General features: G+C 44.9%; 1 protein-coding gene across 1 annotated transcript in view; it reads left to right on the top strand.

The window, feature by feature from the left end:
• MINDY4B (MINDY family member 4B) overlaps positions 1 to 17,244 on the top strand; it is a 33,558-nt gene extending 16,314 nt beyond the window's left edge. Inside the window, exons 8-12 of the mRNA XM_044755300.2 lie at positions 2,058 to 2,128; positions 3,665 to 3,737; positions 4,332 to 4,493; positions 14,492 to 14,672; positions 16,309 to 17,244. Coding sequence (XP_044611235.1) covers positions 2,058 to 2,128; positions 3,665 to 3,737; positions 4,332 to 4,493; positions 14,492 to 14,672; positions 16,309 to 16,451 — 630 coding nt within the window. The 3' untranslated portion in view covers positions 16,452 to 17,244. The remainder of the gene's footprint in view (positions 1 to 2,057; positions 2,129 to 3,664; positions 3,738 to 4,331; positions 4,494 to 14,491; positions 14,673 to 16,308) is intronic.
• The last annotated feature ends 611 nt before the right edge of the window (positions 17,245 to 17,855 follow it).

Genomic DNA, 17,855 nt, shown 5'->3' with positions numbered 1-17,855 from the left:
TGTGCCAGGCATAGTCCATAGTTCTCTCCATCTATGCAGTCACTGAATCCTCCCGACAATCCCATGAAATAGGTACCATTATGATCCTCACTGTATACAGAAGGAAACTGAAGTAAAGAGAGTTTAACAGCACTTCACACTGCATGCTGGGATCACACAGACAGAGCCAGACATTCTGGACAAGGAGAAGAATGCAGGGAGATGTGAAAGACAAGCGCCATATTATAGTAGTATAGGCTTCAATTTTCACAAATTTTAATTAGGATTTTTAAATTTCCCCGGTCAATTATAATTAGAAATGTGTAGAAGACACATTTTTTTTTTTTAATTCACTACTTTCCATTTTATTGTCACTGCGGTGGTCTTCAAACCAGGTACCATACCCAAAAGGTATACAATATAATGCTGTGATCAAGAAACTACTAGCACTTTATATATGAGAACTAGGATTTTTAGCTTTGTTCAACAAATCAGAAAAACTAACTGTACTAGACCTATATTCTTGCTTGTCCCCAATTCACTGACATAGGAGGTGGCAGTTCCCACTGGACAGGTGGTGATAGGCTGAATGATGTCACCCATCTGGTGAAAGTGACTTTGCAGATATGATTAAGTTAAAGATCTTGAGATGGGCGATTATCTGAATTTTCCTGGTAGGCCCAATTGATACTAAGGGTCTTATGAGGGAAAGAAGATAGCAGGAGAGTGAGGGAAAGAGATGAGACGAGGGAAGCAAAGGGAGAGGAGGCTACATGATGTGGGTCACGAGCCAAGCAGGAACGGCTTCTAGAAGCCAGAAAAGGCCAGGAAACAGAAGCTCCCAGAGAGCCTGCAGAAGGAATGCAGGCTTGCCAGCAGTCTGGATGGACTCCCGTGACACTCCTGGTGGACATGTAACCTCCAGAACTGAAAGATAATGAACTCGCGTTGGACCAAGTTGGCGGTAACTTGTTGTGGCAGCAAACACACAACGTGTGTGATAGGAAACTAACACACAAGTGTTCTCCAGCTCACCTCAGCTGCACCTCTGCCTGTTTCTCTCACACCCCTCAGTGCACCCATTTGCGTTCCTGTCTGGCTCCTATGGCACTGGAACTTGTTCTGCTGCCTGAGGGTCCTGCCCCTGCCAGGTCACAGATAGCAAAGGGGACAAATTTTTAAAAAGGTGCATGCGTTTAACAGAATTCCAGATTCAATACCTTTCAAGGAGAGACTTTCACCCTGGGCGTCTTGAAAGCTAGCCAAGGAGCTTCTTTTCAGCAGGTTGAGTATTGATTAAAGCTAAGACGGGGCCAATTAATGAGAGGCCCTGACTGTTGGCCAGGCAATTTGGATTTGATCCTGGAGATCACAGGGCACCTCTGGTGTGTCCTGAGCAGCAAAGCAACCTGGCCAACAAAGAGATAGGAGAGAAGCGGCTCAGAGAGGGACAGATACTAATTCTGCTGTGGTTCTGGCGTGTTCCAAGAACCAAGAAAGGTACTGTGCGTCACTCCATTTAAACTTCTGCAACAAACATAGGGGAAAATGATATTTTCATCTGCAATCGCAAATGAGGAGATGGAAACTCAAAGGAGTTAGTAAGTAGGAGTTAGTAAGTAGTGGAACTGGTTTTGAACCTAGGTCTGTGTAACACCAAAGCTGTTGCTGCGAGGCCTCTCTGCTCCCCCGAGTTTAGAGGGGCAGTGAGGAGGGGTGCCAGGCTGAGGAGAGGCTGGACAGGGGCCCAGCCAAGAGCAGCATGAGAGGCTAGGCTAGGATGGGCGCCAGAAAAATGGAGAGGAAAGATACACTACGTCTGAGCCACGATGTGAAGAGAATCACAGGATGGGCGGGGAGGAAAGAAAGACAGGGTGAAAACCAAGAGAACAATGGATGGAGCCATTGGCAGGCCTGAAGCAAGGAGGGAGAATGCATTTGAGAGGGAGGATGACCTCTGTCCTTCAGGCAGCTAGAAAAAAATTCTCTCGGGCTGTAAATCCTTGAATTCATGCCCACAGATACACGTGGCTGCACTGCTTTTAGGCAAATGTGCTTTTCTTTTGTTTTCCAAACAGTTCAAAGGGGAAGGAAGCCATGGTGTCATCCTGTTTCTTTACAGCCTCATCTTCTCCAGAACATTTGAAAGGTAAATTCTACACGTATTTCCTACAGCTCTGGGGTCACATAAAAAATGCACTCTTGTGTCAAAAATAGTTTCATGCCCTATTGGAAACATGACGGCAATTTTTGTTCTAGTGGACATATTAATGGGCAAGTGGATGTCATCAGGGAAGTTTGAATCTGCTTTTCTATTACAGTAAAAGTTTCCTTCTTGCGGTTATAAACATTGGAGGACAACACCGAGTTTATCACAATGTTCATAAATAAAAATAGCTTATTATTTGTATGCACGGTAAAATATATCCACAAATATTTATTTTGTCTCTATGATACTCAAAGCCCTGTTCTTGGCGTTGTGGGAAATACAAATAGAAGACAAGGCCTTGACCTCCCATCGGTTCCAGTCTGGGAAAGACAGAGGTGTACGTGGAGATACTGGGCAAGGCCCAGTGGTACCTGATGCACCAAGTGAGGAGTAAGGATAGTGAGTTTTAGTGGATTCAGAGGAGGAAGGGTCCCCAGCAAACAGGGCAGTCAAGGGAGGCCTCTTGGAAGAAGTAGACTTTTCTGGACTCTGAAAGAAAGGTAAGCTTTTGAGAGTCAGCGAGCGATAGAGAGCGCCCAGGAGGGAAGTTACAAGACCCAAAGCAGTATTCCTTAAACCTGTCGTTTGCATTATTATTTGCTTAGCTGTTTTATTTAAATCAACACATTTAAATATCAGCCTCTTCCTGAACATCCTTTAAATTATGTATTTGCTGTGCTAAATAAAAAATGTACAAAACACAATCACCATAAAATTTTTTAAATGCCCATGTCTATACTACCTAAAATCATGCCATGCTCAGGAAACGCTGCCCCGAATCATATCTGATGCCACCAAGGCGCTCCCCACGCTGGACCCAAGGCTTTACGTCTTACTCACAGAAGGGCACGACCTCCAGTGCTGTGACTAGGTTCTTTCAAGAACACACGCCGCTCCCATCCCATTACTCAGCACCCCCCTCCAGGCGACAGCAGGAGCCACCTTCCACCTCGACTTTACCTCGTCTGGGGTAGGACCCCGCCGCTTGGTGCCTGATGAGACAGTAGAGGCTGCCCTTCTGCAGAAACGGTCTTAACCCTCAAGCTGGTGTTTTCCACTTGAACAGTCTGTCCAAATCTGCCTTGGGCCAGCATTCTCGGGACTGGGCATGTGTTAGCACGCTAAGCCAAGCGTCCCTTGTCACTCAGAGCAAACAGTTTCTCTACCGAGCCCAGCATCCACACAGAGCACACACATATGCAGGGATTCTAACATGTGAGGTCTGTAGCTTCTCCCTTCTCCCTCGCCACTTGCCCTGGCTTCCTCGACTGCATCATCACTTCCCCAGTCACCTCTGCAGCCCTGGTCCTGGAAGCTCTCCTGGAGAGAGAAGGGAAGGTGCAAGGGCTGTGGGAGGGACAGTGACACGGTGAGCCCGTCGTGCTGCCGAGTGTTGGGGGTGGAGGGAGTGGGGGCTGCGGGTTCCTGGGTAGTCATCATCTCTGGCCGAGCGCTGATGGCTTCTCCACTCTGCAGGCTCCAGAAGGACCTAGACACCTCCACGCCTCATCTCTTACGACCACATGCTGGGGGCTTCCTGTGCAGGCAGGTGCGTTATGACACTCTGCCTTTCTACTGCAGAATCTGAATTAGGCTTTTTTGTCAATTAAGCATATTCTCTCCTTAAGTGAAAAGTGATTAAGTTGTCTTCGAAAGACTAAGAAGATGCTACCCTGAGTTTGTCATCAGGTTCGACCTTCCGATTTCCAGGACAGTGCTTCCCAGTCTGCCCTGAGAGCCCTACATCCCTGAGCATCTAGAAACACTAGAAATATCTTGACAAGACCCACCAGCATCCCCAATAACTGAAAGAAAAGTACTCTGAAAGCATCTTAGCTTCATGCCTCTTAAACTACAACCATAGAAACCACAGTTTAAAAGAAATGGAAGGGGAGGGAGGCAGTAAGATCTGAGGGGGGGCGCATGAGGAGTTACGGGATGTGGCTCGAGAAAAAAGTCAAGAAACTATGGTTTAGCCCTACTGAATGTTTATGACATGCGTTTTTCCAGAATTATACATTGTGTGATTTCATTCTTTTCAGTAAAAATGGTAATTTTTAAATAACTATTAAAAGAAAAAAGAAATTAAGTCCTTGTGTCATTGCCACCTAAAATGTACATATTTGCAAAATATGTCATCTAGGCAGTTTTGAACATGATTTTAACTGGAAGAGCCAGTCCAAATGTTTTTAACGGCTGTCAGAAGGGAGAGTCTCAAGAGACGCTACACGGAGTCCTGACCCGCAGTGACGTCGGCTATCTGCAGTGGGGCAGGCACGCCTCGGAGGGGGACAGGCTTCCACAGGTGAGCGTGCTACGATTCTTGACCACACAGCCAGAGCATCAGTACTGTGACACTTTTTAAGCCTCTATCTTAAGGCAATATAAGGTGTCTGCACGCCTCCCACCCACCACACACACACACACACACGGTCTCAGTGGAAATATCCAAGTCTGCTTCCTTCGTATTTTACTTTACGTGTTTTTATGTATATACGGTATAGGTAATATGAGTAATATGCAGATAATTTTTTTTAAAAACAGTATGAAATATACAAATAAAGGTGAAGTCCCCTCTCATGTCCACCCAGCCCCTTTCTCAGAAGTCAGTACCGTCAGCAGCTGATGAGTATCTTCTCAATCCTTTCCTTATGCAAATGCATGCCTATATTCTACCTATTGCTCAAAGCTGCAAAACAACCCACTGGAAGAAAAGGGGCCCCGCTTAGGAAACTCCTCTCAGAGAGCTTTCCAGCTCGGGGGATTTACAGCCTCTGACAACCAAGAAGTAGAATGTCCTGTTGGAAATCTCAACCAGAGCATTGAGTAACATGTGATTCCGCAAAAACAAACAGGAGAGCGAGTGAGAAAGCAGCTACACCCACCCAAACCACAAATCAAAGATGGTTCCGCGATATTTTCACAAAATTTTTCATCCTAAAACGCAGGGAAGGTAAGGCAGGTTCTGTGAAAAGCAACTCTTCTCCAGAGTGGCCTTAAACCAGCTGGAAAGTAATCCCATATGATGGTGACAAGCCCCCCAGCCTCACCGTCCCCAGCCTCTCCCAACCACCGGCACCAGAGGAGGCCCCTGCTGCTCAGTGCTGTCCTGTCGTTCACTCTCCGGCGTCGTGTGTATGGGGCTTCAAGCTTCATCTGGTCCTTTTATATCCACAGCCTCATCCATTTTTCGTCCTATGGTTGGCTCCAGCTACAATATCTTATTCTTGAAATTCGCACTCACAGCATATACAAATCCCGCATCTGATGGCAGCAGGAAAGGAGTGTCTGGCGACACAGCCTTAGTATATGTTGTGTACAAGTGTATCTTAAACATTTGCTTAGAATTCCCCGGGTTTGAAATCTAGGTCCACCACAGACAAGCTAAAAGAAACGAAGCCAGTCCCATCGCCCAGGGGTCAATCCTTTCAGAAGTGCTTCCTTCTCCCTTTCTTTCTCATGTAAATATGTTCTATCCTACTCTGCTGAAACCTGCTTTTATCATTTAAAACAAAAATCTTTATACGTCAATGAAGACACGTCCTTCATCATATTTAGTGGATGCGGAGTTCCACCATGAAAGATTGTACTTTGACTGTTCCCTGGACAGAGAACAGATTTGTTATTATTATAAAGTTCCTAATGGCTTGTTCCAGATAATTTGGGAATTTATCTTAGAATTCGATATAAATAGTGACGAGAAGAACTAAGCCAGAAATAGGAGACTTACAGATTTCATTTTACATGTTTTTCTTCTCTTTCAACCACGAATGGTCACTTGATTTCTACGGTCCATCATGCGTATCTATCAGAGCCCAGTAGAACGCCAAGACTCAGTGTGGAGAAAAGTGGCCAGACTCCCTGGGGGCAAGTTTCAAGGACTGGGGACACAAAAACCACAAGAATAGTTTTAGTGCTTTGTCTGTTATTACAAAGCTTTGCCGCAATATTATTTCACTATATCCTCATTATAAACTACAAAGATTTGAAGCAGCGTTTCTGGTATTTCGGTCACCTGAGTAGGTAATTCACAAGCTTTGTCGTAACTCCACACCACCTGTGCTAGTACTTGCTTAATATTTTTCTTTAAGTCAGCACACTTTTAAAATTTGAATCTAACCTTTTCTGCAGCAGTAACACAAGCCACAGACTTGAGGTGCCATTGTTTTTTCTAATACGTAGTTGAATAAATAAATAAACATGTTTGGTTGTAAAGTTCACCCCTGTGCCCCTGCCTTTCACGCCACGTGCCACCAACGGGCACTTGCACCACGCTTTGGGAACCTGGGACGAGAGCGAGGCAGTTCCTGGAGCGTGTGGGAAACACCCTGGCCTGGACCCAGGAGACCCGGTTGGAGGCCTTGCTTTGCCACTCCCAGGTGGGACTCAGGCCAGTCGCTTACCCTCTCTGAGCCTGTTTCCTCATCTCCAGACTAGTGTGCTAACACCCACTCGGCAGCCGCAGGACATGTGTAAAGAGCAAACAAAATCACGAATGCTAAGCCTGCTGGGAAGCCCAAATGCCCTGCACACACATAAGACTTTCCAGCAGATGAGGAGGAGTGACAGGCCAGGGCTTTCTTCTGCCAGGCGCACCTACCAGCCATGAGACTCTGTGTCTGGGTACACAGATGGGTCCTCCGTGGGCCACACGCATGCACACACCGATTGTTACAGGAGGGTGAGGCAACAAGCCCTGGGGAACAGCCATCCCAACACTGGTTGCATGTTGAAATCACCCAGAGGGTTTTGTTTTTTTAATCAACTTCATTTTTTAGAGCAGTTTAGGTTCACAGCAAAATTGGGGAGAAGGTAGAGAGATTTCCCATACACCCCTGCCCCTTCCCATGCATAGCCTCCCTGTGAACATCCCCACCAGCGGGGTACGTTTGTTACAATTGATAAACCTACACTGACTCGTTATCATCACCCAAAGCCTATAGTTTACATTAGGGTTCACTCTTGGTGTAGTACATTCTATGGGTTTGGACAAATTTATAACAACATGTATCCATTGTCATACCATCATACAGAATAGTTTCACTGCCCTAACAACCCCCTGTGCTCCACCCACTCATCCCTCCCTCCCAGAACCCTAGCAACCACTGATCTTCTCACTGTCTCCATAGTTTTGCCTTTTCCAGAATGTCGTATAGTTGGACACATCTAGTATGTAGCCTTTCCAGATTGGCTTCTTTCACTTCATAATATGCATTTAAGGTTCCTCCATGTCTTTTCATGGTTTGATAGCCCATTTCTTTATAGCACTGAATAATATTCCATTGAATAAATAATATTCCACTGGTGTACCATGCAGTGTTTATCCCTTCATCTATAGAAGACGTCTTGGCTGCTTCCAAGTTTTGGTAATTATGAGTGAAGCTGCTATAAACATCAGTGTGCAGGGTTTTGTGTGGACGTAAGTTTTCAGCTCATTTGGGTAAATACAAAGGAGCATGATTGCTGGATGGTATGGTAAGAGTATGTTTAATTTTGTAAGAAACTGTCAAACTGTCTTCCAAAGTGGCTGCACCATTCTGCATTCCCACCAGCAATGAACGAGAGTTCCTGTTGTTCCGCATCCTTGCCAGCATTTGGTGTCATCAGTGTTCTGGATTCTGGCCATTCTAATAGGTGTGTAGCAGTATCTCATTGTTGTTTTAATTTGCATTTCCCTGATAATATATGATGCGAAGCATCTTTGCATATGCTCACTTGCCATCTGTATATTTTCTTTGGTGATGTGTCTGTTAAAATCTTCGGCCCACTTGGACAGCTCTTAAAACTATCGATGCCCAGGTCATCCCCCAGAACAGTGTCAGCTTCACGTGCCTAGGACCTGTGTAGACACACAGGACCCCACACTTAGAAAGCCCTGCATTTAGTTTAATGCTCTGCTGTCACTGTCTTAAAATTCTTAATAATTTTCGAACAGCCACCCCATTTTCTGTTTGCACTGGGCACCACAAATTGTACAGCTGGTTCCACCCAATGACTCTGTTTGGCCTGGGGAGCACTTGAGCATTAGAGTCTTTTAAAGCCCGCAGGTGAGTCTAACATGCAGCCAGGGTTGGAACCTCCGCTCGAGAACAGGAGGGCTGTTCACCCTCAGCGCTGCTCGTGTTTTGGACTGCATAACTCTTGGTGGTGGGGGCTGCCCTGTGCATTGTGGGATGTTTACAGCATCCATTGCCTCCACCCCTGGATGCCAGTAGCACTGCACACTGCACCCCCTCCATATAACAACCAGAATCGTCTCCAGACATAGCCAAATGTGCCCTGGAGGACAAAATTGCTCCTGGTTGAACCGCTGCTCTAAAAGGAGGGGGGAAATCTCATTAGGCTTACCTGATTAAGTCCATTGTGTGTAGAAGTGAAAAACTAGCTGTTTCAACAGAAATTAAAAGAAAGAGCATCTTTTTTCAATCTATCAGAAAGGTTGACAGCTTTCTTTTCCTTTTAATGTGTGCAAGGCTTTGGGGACAAGTTTCAGACCTTATCTTAAGTTAAAATTACACAGGTGTTTGCTAAATGGCTACTTAAGGGACTTTATCAAAGAATATGCCAGCAAAAGAGAGAGGGGGGGAGAGCATCAAAGAGTCAAGAATTCACAGGCACCCAGTGCTGTTTTCTCTGGAGCACATTTCTTTCTACACAAGTTGGCTTAGACCAACAGAGCCGCTAAATCACACTCTAAAGAAAATTACCTACAATGTCCTCCAACAATAATTCGGATGTTTCCCGGGAACTTAAAGTCAGTCAAGAGGCTGAGTCATATAGTAAAAAATAAGAGCTTTCCTGCTGGGAGGAGGGTAAAATGCACCAGAGAATGACCGCCATGCAAATTCCTGGTCACAAATTGGAAGGAGGGCAAAGGATGGAGACAGCCCGGGTTAGCTGTAAAATCTACAGAGAAATCACGTCGACAATGCCCCATCTCTGGAAAAGTGGCTAATGTGGCTTTTCATCCTTTCTTCCTGGACTCAGAGTTCTGTCCCCAGGGAGACTCCTGTGAACCCTGCCCTCGGTGAAAACAGCCTGAAATTGCACACTAATGGCTCAAAACCCTGAGGATATTTATTATGTTGTCTCTGCCATGCACTTGGAGTGTGCTTCCCGAACAAATGTATTAAAGAGCAAATACAGGCTGGCGGGTAGCTTTCTGACTTGAACTGTTGAGACCTAGGAAGATGTTAGACATATACATGTATACAGAAAAGTTTATTTTATCTGAAGGAGCTTTTTTATTCTTTCTATATCAGCTCATTATTTTGGGATAAAAGCAATCCATAACTCATATACATTATTGAAATAATTATATACATATTTTTCTTGCCATCCCTGAAGAAGGTAATTAAAGAAAGTATAGATGGAGCTTACTCATTCACTGTAGTGCTAACAGCCATGTGTATAGAGCGCCTACTGTGTGCCAGGCTCTCTCTGAGCCACTTGCAATGACGTCTTATTTCATTTAATTCTCACTTCCACTCCAGGTTATAATCAGTGTTAGTTTAAGTCCAGTGTCTGTTGTTTGGGCATTCATTTCAGAGATGAGGAAATCCAGACTGGGAGACATGTAGGAACTTGCCTAAGGCCACCAGCTAGGTCAGAGTCAGAGCCAGAGTAATGACCCCAGATGTGTCTACGTTCAAAGCCTACTTTCTGATCCCTGTCACTATCACCTTTGATGATTTGCTGATAAAGTGGTCAATACCAAATGCCAGGTCTTAGAGATATGCTATTGTAAGCGCTTTTGATCGATCGTATCTCTATATGTATGTACAGATGAAGATTGGTGTTATCTAATCTATAGTATCCATTACAGGGACACTGCTGTGGGACTATAACACTTAGGTGGTGGCAAAATCATGGCTGGGTTTCAGAACACGTGACAGCCGTGCTCAAGAAGCTAGAACTTGACCCACTGACATCCAGGTGAGAGCAGTTGTGAGCTGAGCTAGCTGTGAGCTGCAGGTACTCGAGGCATACTCTCCAAGTGTCCACCCCCTTCACCTGCTGGTGTGGCAGGCCGCGTCTGTCAGGTGTACCCTCGGAGGATGAGCTCATGGTACTCAGAGACGTGCTAACCAGAGGGTCCATCTGCCCGCGTGTATCCAGAAGTCCACCATTGCACTGTAGTCTAGCAGAGAATGGAGACGCCTTGCAGAGCAGAAGTTCGCTCAAGAGAGACCAGATGTAGTTCTAGAATAGTGCTCTATGTCTCAGTGAAATGAAGACCCCCACAGTCGCGCCCTTTCCTTCTGCTGTGAGGCGTGGAGACTCCATACTGGACCCATGAGTGTGCCCACTGCGTACAGAAGTGCTTGAAGAGTCTTGAGTGGCCCCTGCCTTGGGTGGGTGCTATAAATCGGAAGATTTTATGTATGCACTGACAATAAGAAAGGTTTCTGAGTTCCAAAGAAAACCAACGTGCGGCCTGACAGAGTCTGCTGTCGAGGTGAAACCCGCCCAGTAACGCTGCCCTGTCTTCCCGAAGTAAATCTCTTCTTCCTCTGCAGGAAAACTGCAGTGATTGCAAAAACACACGCCTTTCAGTCCCAACGTCACAGCCCAGTGGGTGAGATTAAAAGAAAAAAGGTTGGCGTTCTCATTAGATGACACGGCAAGTGCCCCAGAGCCCACAAGACTGACGGTCCCTGTGGAACATGGCTGCCCCCCCCCCCCACCCCGACAGCTGAGGCACTATCTTGAAGCCTCTGTCACTTTTCTATTTGCAGGTACAGGTTTGAGTGTGGGGTTCCAACACCGAAACGAGAACATAAAGCAGTTGGAGTCTAACACCATCTGGAAAGCTTTAGGAGGTTCGCACCTGCCACCAAGCAGAAAAGTCAACTCTGGGTTTTAGAAGTGACTGAAGCCACGCAGGTCTCGCTGGAATCACTCCCCCTGGCAGAGCACACGCCATCCCAGCCGTACCCTCTCCCCCTTTACATTTCCCTTTGAAGACCCTGAGGGGAAGAAACCCAAGCAGGAAATCCCACGTGAAGCCCACCCACGGCGCTCCAGCGCCACGTGGCTGAGGCAGCGCCCCGCGAACACAGCAGCGTACCTGCAAACTCGCCGAGAGAAGTTCCAGCAGCTCTGGGTTCCAGGTGGCAACGATGGGAGCCAGACGGTTAACAGTTCTGCACTCGAATAGTCCCCAGGAATCAGCGAAGAAAGCACGCTGTTTCCAATACATTTCTCCCGTTCAGATTTCCAGACTGGGGCCTTGGGACTTGCAATATCAAGCTCATTATGTAGAGGCAGATTCTTTTTTTTTTTTTATTGCAGTAACACTGGTTTATAACATTATATAAATTTCAGGTGTACACCACAGAGGCTCATTCTAAGCGCCATTGTTCTAAATGGTGTAAAAAAGAATTACATGGACTCCATCCTTGCCATCTAGTGTTAGGAATCTGTCTATCCTTCTTCCTGTCCTTACGATTGTACCTTGGCTTAAATGATACATGTCGTGAAAGGCTTGATGGCTCCACGTAAAGCTGAAACTACTGGGCTTGTTACACAAGGAGTGAACTTACGGAGGAAGGTATGTTATTTATAGCACCACTGTATCGCAATTTAATTTCCTTTTTACCATGGCAACACAAGGCAACATGCACAAATTCTGCATTGGTGGAATCTCACCAATAAAACATATTTAGAATCCTGCTTTGGGGGCTTAGCTGATAAACTGTCTATTCAAAAGCAGTACAAATTCTTAACTGAAAATTTCAGGCAAACAGATTCTATGGCGTGCTGAGAAAAGACAGGGGTGTAATCTTTGGCCGGATTCACGGGGGAGGGGCGCTGCTTTGCTTTTGTAGGATTCACTTTAAACCAGGTGCGTCCTCACCTCTCAGAGTTAATGTCCAAAGCGCCGTGACAGTCGCACATGACTTTTCCTTTTCTCCAGAATCTCTCAAGGCCAGCAAGGCTCTGCCTGCTCAGGGCAGGGGCTCTGCATGGTATCTTTGGGGGTTGGAGGTTGTGGTGCTTGTGGCTACTTTATTTTCCTCCTACTCTAACAAGATCTTGAGTAGCTTCGAGTTCAGGAAAGAAAACTGTTGCATTGTTGCATAAAATAACAATGATGTGATGTCAGCACCTTGCAGAGTATATTCATCTGAGCGCCAGCTGAATTTCGCCTACATTACAAAGATTCTGTGAAACAGTATCATAAATGTCTATATTCTGTGACAGCCACCCAGACATAGCTTACAGGAACTTTCGTTGATTTAAAATCAGCAAGGATATCCCAAATGGAGTGGCATTTTATTACTAACAGCCCTCAACTTCCTAATTCATTTATGCAAGTTTTCCAACCTTAACAATTCCATGTCCTGCAGATCATGGGTTTTTTTTTTAAGGATTGGCACCTGAGCTAACATCTGTTGTCAATCTTTTTTTTTTCTTTTCTTCTTCTCCCCAAAGTGCCTCAGTACATAGTTGTATATTCTAGTTCCAGGTCCTCCTTCTAGTTATGGCATGTGGGATGCTGCCTCAGCATGGCCTGATGAGTGGTGCCATGTCCGCACCCAGGATCCGAACCAGCAAAACCCTGGGTCGCCTGAGCAGAGCGCACAAACTTAACCACTCGGCCATGGGGCTGGCCCTGGAGGATCATGTTTTGATTCCACACAACCATAGTACAAAAGGTGCCATTGCAAGCAGGCCTAAAAAAGAAAGTGTTTATTTTATAACGAATAAGTGGTTACAATGTTATTTGGAACTTGGGGGTGGCTTCTGGACCGTAAACACTCGCGGCTGACAATGTTATTTGGAACTTGGGGGTGGCTTCTGGACCGTAAACACTCGCGGCTGCTCCATAGGCACGTCCTCTGTGTTTTATTTCTTATGTGGCCGGTGGGTGGCTTGCCCTGTGTTTGCTATGTCAGATGTTCGTTTTATACTCAGCCCAGAGGAGCTAATTCTCGTGTGAGCAGATGAGCAAATCCTGCCCCACTACAAGCATGTCCAGACTGGGGAGCTAGGCTTGTACCGTTTTTTAAACAATCAGCTAAAACTGAGGTCATTTTTTCCAAACGCAGTAATATAATTTTTCTGTGGTAGTTAAAAGTGAAAAGCTTAGACAAAAGCATCTCTGATTCACCCACAACTAAAGAATTTAAACGAAAGAAAAACAGAGAGATTTGAATAGAACTATTGAGAAATCAAAATGTCAAATTATTAGCCTTTAATACTTGGGTTTATGAAACACAGGATAATTTTTCAAAGTGGGATTTTCCATAAAGCAGAATTTGTTCCTCACCACACAGTACAACTCTGCGGACTGAAAAGAAAAACAGCAGAATTAGATCCTTCAGTTATGGGAAGACACGCCAAGGCTGGGGGTCCCGTGGCTCTCCCTGGCATCGTGTGGAAATGATGGTTTTTCCATGTAGCTCATGTTTATCTCTTTAAGTGGAAAAAAATTAGTTTTGATGTTAATGAGTTATGATGGCAATCTTTTAAGAAATGTATTCTTCCCTGACTCCTTAAACAAAATGGTGGATATCATTAATAGAAATGTGCCGTGGTATTGTCACACCCTCAGGGGTGACTGAAGTGACCCTTTTCCTGCTTCGGTGAATCTAATTCGCTAGGTCTGAGAATTCAGGCCCAATTTACAGGTGCCTGGAAAAAACAGATGGTTCAAACAGTAAACTTAATATTCCCTGTAATATTAAACTGGTGCGCTCAGCTCTAAGTATATCTTCACTATTGATCTACGTGGTAACATGCAGATATGTGTATATGTGTGTGTGTTGCCCTCATTTCCCAGAAATTTTCTATATTCAAAATATTCTTTCTATATTCTAAATATTCTTTTATTTCCTATGTTCTAAATGGTTAGTGTTGCCAGAAGTCTGACCACCTGCTGGATGAAATGTCCTATCTTGGGAACAGGAGTAAATACATGGAGTTGATGACAAGGACAGATTGAAGTTCTTATTCCACCCAAACACTCATATTTCAGTTTCTCTCTTTATTCTTGACCTCACTTCAAAACCAAATTAAGGTGATTCCACCTCCTCCATGAAACCACTCCCCCAATTTTTTTAAAAATAAAATCCATTAAGAAAAAACCTGCAGCGTCATCTCCAGGCCACACCATTCACACATGCAAATTCATTCACTACGAAGCCTTCGTTTCAAATGTTCCTCTGCACGGTGCCCGGTGCGGCTGCCGGTACAACGAGAAGACTCAGAGCAGCTTGCTGATCCTCACAACGTGTCAGCATCTGTTGCAGTGGGGAAAAACCATATATTCATCTACATTCCCCTGTCCCCTTCCAGGTGGGCAGCATGCTGAAGACTCCCCGATTCCCTATTTGGCTGTGCAGCATCAATGGAAATTACAGCATCCTTTTTAGCACCAACAGGCAGCTCTTATCAGACTGGAAAATGGAGCGTCTCTTTGACCTGCACTTCCTCAGTGGCCAGCCCTCGCAGAAGAAGCCTGTGCTTCTTACTGTAGGTGAGCACAGCGGAGCCCAAGTGCCGTGCTGTAATATGCTCAGAGGCACACGGCTGCAGAGGTTTAACAGCCGTGTGGATACTCATGCTGCCTCTGCAGGAAAATGCTTAGGCATGATTTCTGAAATGAAACCCATGCATGAACCCCACGGGTGTAAAGCCAGGCACTGTGACCTAGGAATTCTGAACCAGCATTAAGTAAGGGGTAGGGGAGGGGGGTGGGGGGAGTTAGAAGTGGGACAGAGGAATGAACAGCTGTTAGGTAAGAGAAAAAACAAAAACTAAAGGTCAGATTTCCAAAAGCCTTCCCCCGCGTCTTTTATCTTTGAGCACGAGGTGTTTAACACCTGAGGAAAGAACTGGAAAAACAAAGAGATGGGGGACCCAATTGGCCAATTCTGTCCCCAAACCAAACATCAGATGATTGTCCAGTGACATAAGTAACCAAACTGATAGTGCATTTCTGTTCAGATTCATTCAAAAAAGCATTTTCGAGGGGCTACCATATGCCAGACACTGTACAGATGCTAGGAAAGCACCCGTCCCTAAGGCACAGCCCCAGCAAACCTCAGGCGGTTCCCGTCCAGCCGGAGAGGCAGACAACCACACAGCTCACTGCATTTCCGGTAAAACCATATTTTTTTTTAACTCATGAGGAAAAAAGATTAACCTGAAGATGTTTTTAAACACTAGCCCTTTGGACAGAAATGTGATGAGTCTGGGAGTCTGTCTCCGGCTCTTCTGATGGAACTTTGTGGATTTGATGTTGATTCCTCGCATTTAGCATCACAGGCCCGGCGTTAAGCAACTTTTCATTATTGGAAAAGTATATTAGTGACTGCTTTATCTGTGTAGCTCTGGATTCTTTTTCTTTAATTATGAGAAATATATATTAACCCATTTAATTTAGTGAGACATTGACAATATGTTCCTCAAAATATATTATCCTTTCTGCTTTACTCTCTTCTTTGAGGAAAGCATCATTTTTTCATTTGCTCATGTGCATATGAGCATTCTGTTCTGGGCACTGCGTTGAAAGCTTTGCGTACATTATCGCATTAAATTCTCCCAACAGTCATATGCTGCAGATACTACAATACCTAATTTTATAGAGAGGAAATCCAAGTGCCAATCAATAGTTACAAGTTGAATAAATGAGGCTGAGAGATGTTAAGTACTTTCTCAAATGTCACCTGGCTTTTACTAAACAAACATGGACCTTGAACCCAGCTCTTGACCACCTCACTAGAATGCCTCACCTTCCACCCCAAAATGCAAATATGCTCTCAGAAGCCTTGAGAAGTGGTGAGCCCTCCCTTTTCCTGTTTTTCCTGACAACATCTGGTGACCTACACCTGTCTCTATGTGTCACATCCTGGTGCTGGAATGTGCATTGCATGACTTATCAATGTTCACATTCCAGTATTCATGTGGTGACAACCCAGGTTTCCACAGACCTGTTTTTTATGGGACATTTCAACACGCCATCTATGGGACTCTCCCTCTGCTTAACCAGTTGTAGGAGCACAGCTTGCTGAGCCCAACTCCTTCCCACTCATGCTTTTTTCCTTCCTTCCTGGCTTCCTCTGGAATGGTGTACTAAGGCTCAGTCTAAATGCCGGCTGTTCCTCCCTCAGATACTCACTCTCATCACTGGGAAAGGGACCCACATGAAGATGAACACAGACCAGGAAGACACTTTTCTCCAGTGGAGATGGCCATCAGAACCAAGTGGAGAGAGGCCACCATCAACTGGAACGGAACTGTTCCCTTTTTCTAAAGAGAAAGCCAGGGTGTGCACTGAAGTCTGGGGGCAGAGCTGCTGGGGCGCAAAGCCTAACTTGTGGGAGACCATTTCACTTCTACAGTCCTCATTCACAGCCCCACGGAAAACCCCATTAGCAACTGTTTTCATTTTTTGTCTCTGTGAAGCCTCCGCACTTGCTATCGGTGTTGTAGGAGATACATGGTCCTTCCAGTTGGGTCTCTACTCACAGAGACCGGTTTCTTCACTTTCTTCAAAGGAGAAAATGAAGTCTCTTTCCAGCATGTTGTTTCCAAATTAGTCTTCTTTTGGTGAGATTCTCCCCGAGGATTACAGAAGCAGGCAGCGAGCTTTCATTCCGGGATGAGGTCATCATTAGAGCGTCATGAGATTTCAGTTATGGCAAGAACGAGAGCCCTCTCAGAGACTTCCTTGCTGAGGTTACATTTCACGTGCCCTCATTAGCAAGTTCTTGTCATTAAAACAGTAAATGGGCTTCTTCAGGCTAGAGGGGGGCTATTCCTGGGAGGCTAGCAGCTTTAGTGGTTGACTCGTGGGTTCAAGTCATCAAGATGAGCATGCAGAAGGAGACATTCCTTCTCTCAGTGCCAGGTTGGTTTCTTTCCTTTATAAGTTGAATATAAATATACAAACAGACAAACAGATAAACTGAGAAAGAAGCCTGATTCCCAGACAAAACAAAATTATACATAAAATATTATATATATATATATAAAATATATATATAAAATTATATAAAAATAAAATCTCTTACGTTCTATTTCAAAGGGGAAAACAATTCTGTTCAGAATATGATATTTCCCTGTCCGAAGGCCTACATTTTTTCTGAAGAAATGCAGACTAGACACATATTCTGTGTAAATCTGTGGGAACCATCTGGATCTTTTTCCTACCTGCCCCACTGCTCTGCCAACTCAGCGACTTCAGGCTTTGCGTTCACAAGCCAAAGGTTGGTTTGCAAAGAACAACTTTTCTGCACCCGTTGTCCAAATTAATTTGTTAAATGCATTTTCATTTGGCTCAAAGAATAATGTTTTAATTTAAGGAGCATGTAGAAAATGAAACTTCAAGGTGAATAATAAATTATGTCAAAAGAGAAAGCCAATTTGGCTTGGATTGCTGATGACAGTATCTTTATCATTGAACGTTTTCATTCAGGGTTTTAAATACATGGGACAAATGAGTGGATGCCTACAGACTCTCGTCTTAGCTGGCCTTAGTCTTAGTGACATTGTGCTTGTCCTGAGGTGCAGGCCTGTTTTTGTCTTACAGACACTGAGTTGTTTCTAACTGAAAGTCCCTTTTGGAGTGGACTGCTGGAAAGCATAGAGCCAAAGGAGAAACCATAGCAAGTGCATCAGCGAGAAAGCTCCAGCCACAAGGGAGAGGTCTCACTCC

The sequence above is a fragment of the Equus asinus genome, chromosome 21 (assembly GCF_041296235.1).
Source record: "Equus asinus isolate D_3611 breed Donkey chromosome 21, EquAss-T2T_v2, whole genome shotgun sequence".
Taxonomy (NCBI): Eukaryota; Metazoa; Chordata; class Mammalia; order Perissodactyla; family Equidae; genus Equus; species Equus asinus.
The sequence above is the reverse complement of the archived record's forward strand: the minus strand, read 5'-3'. Positions and strand labels throughout refer to the sequence as shown.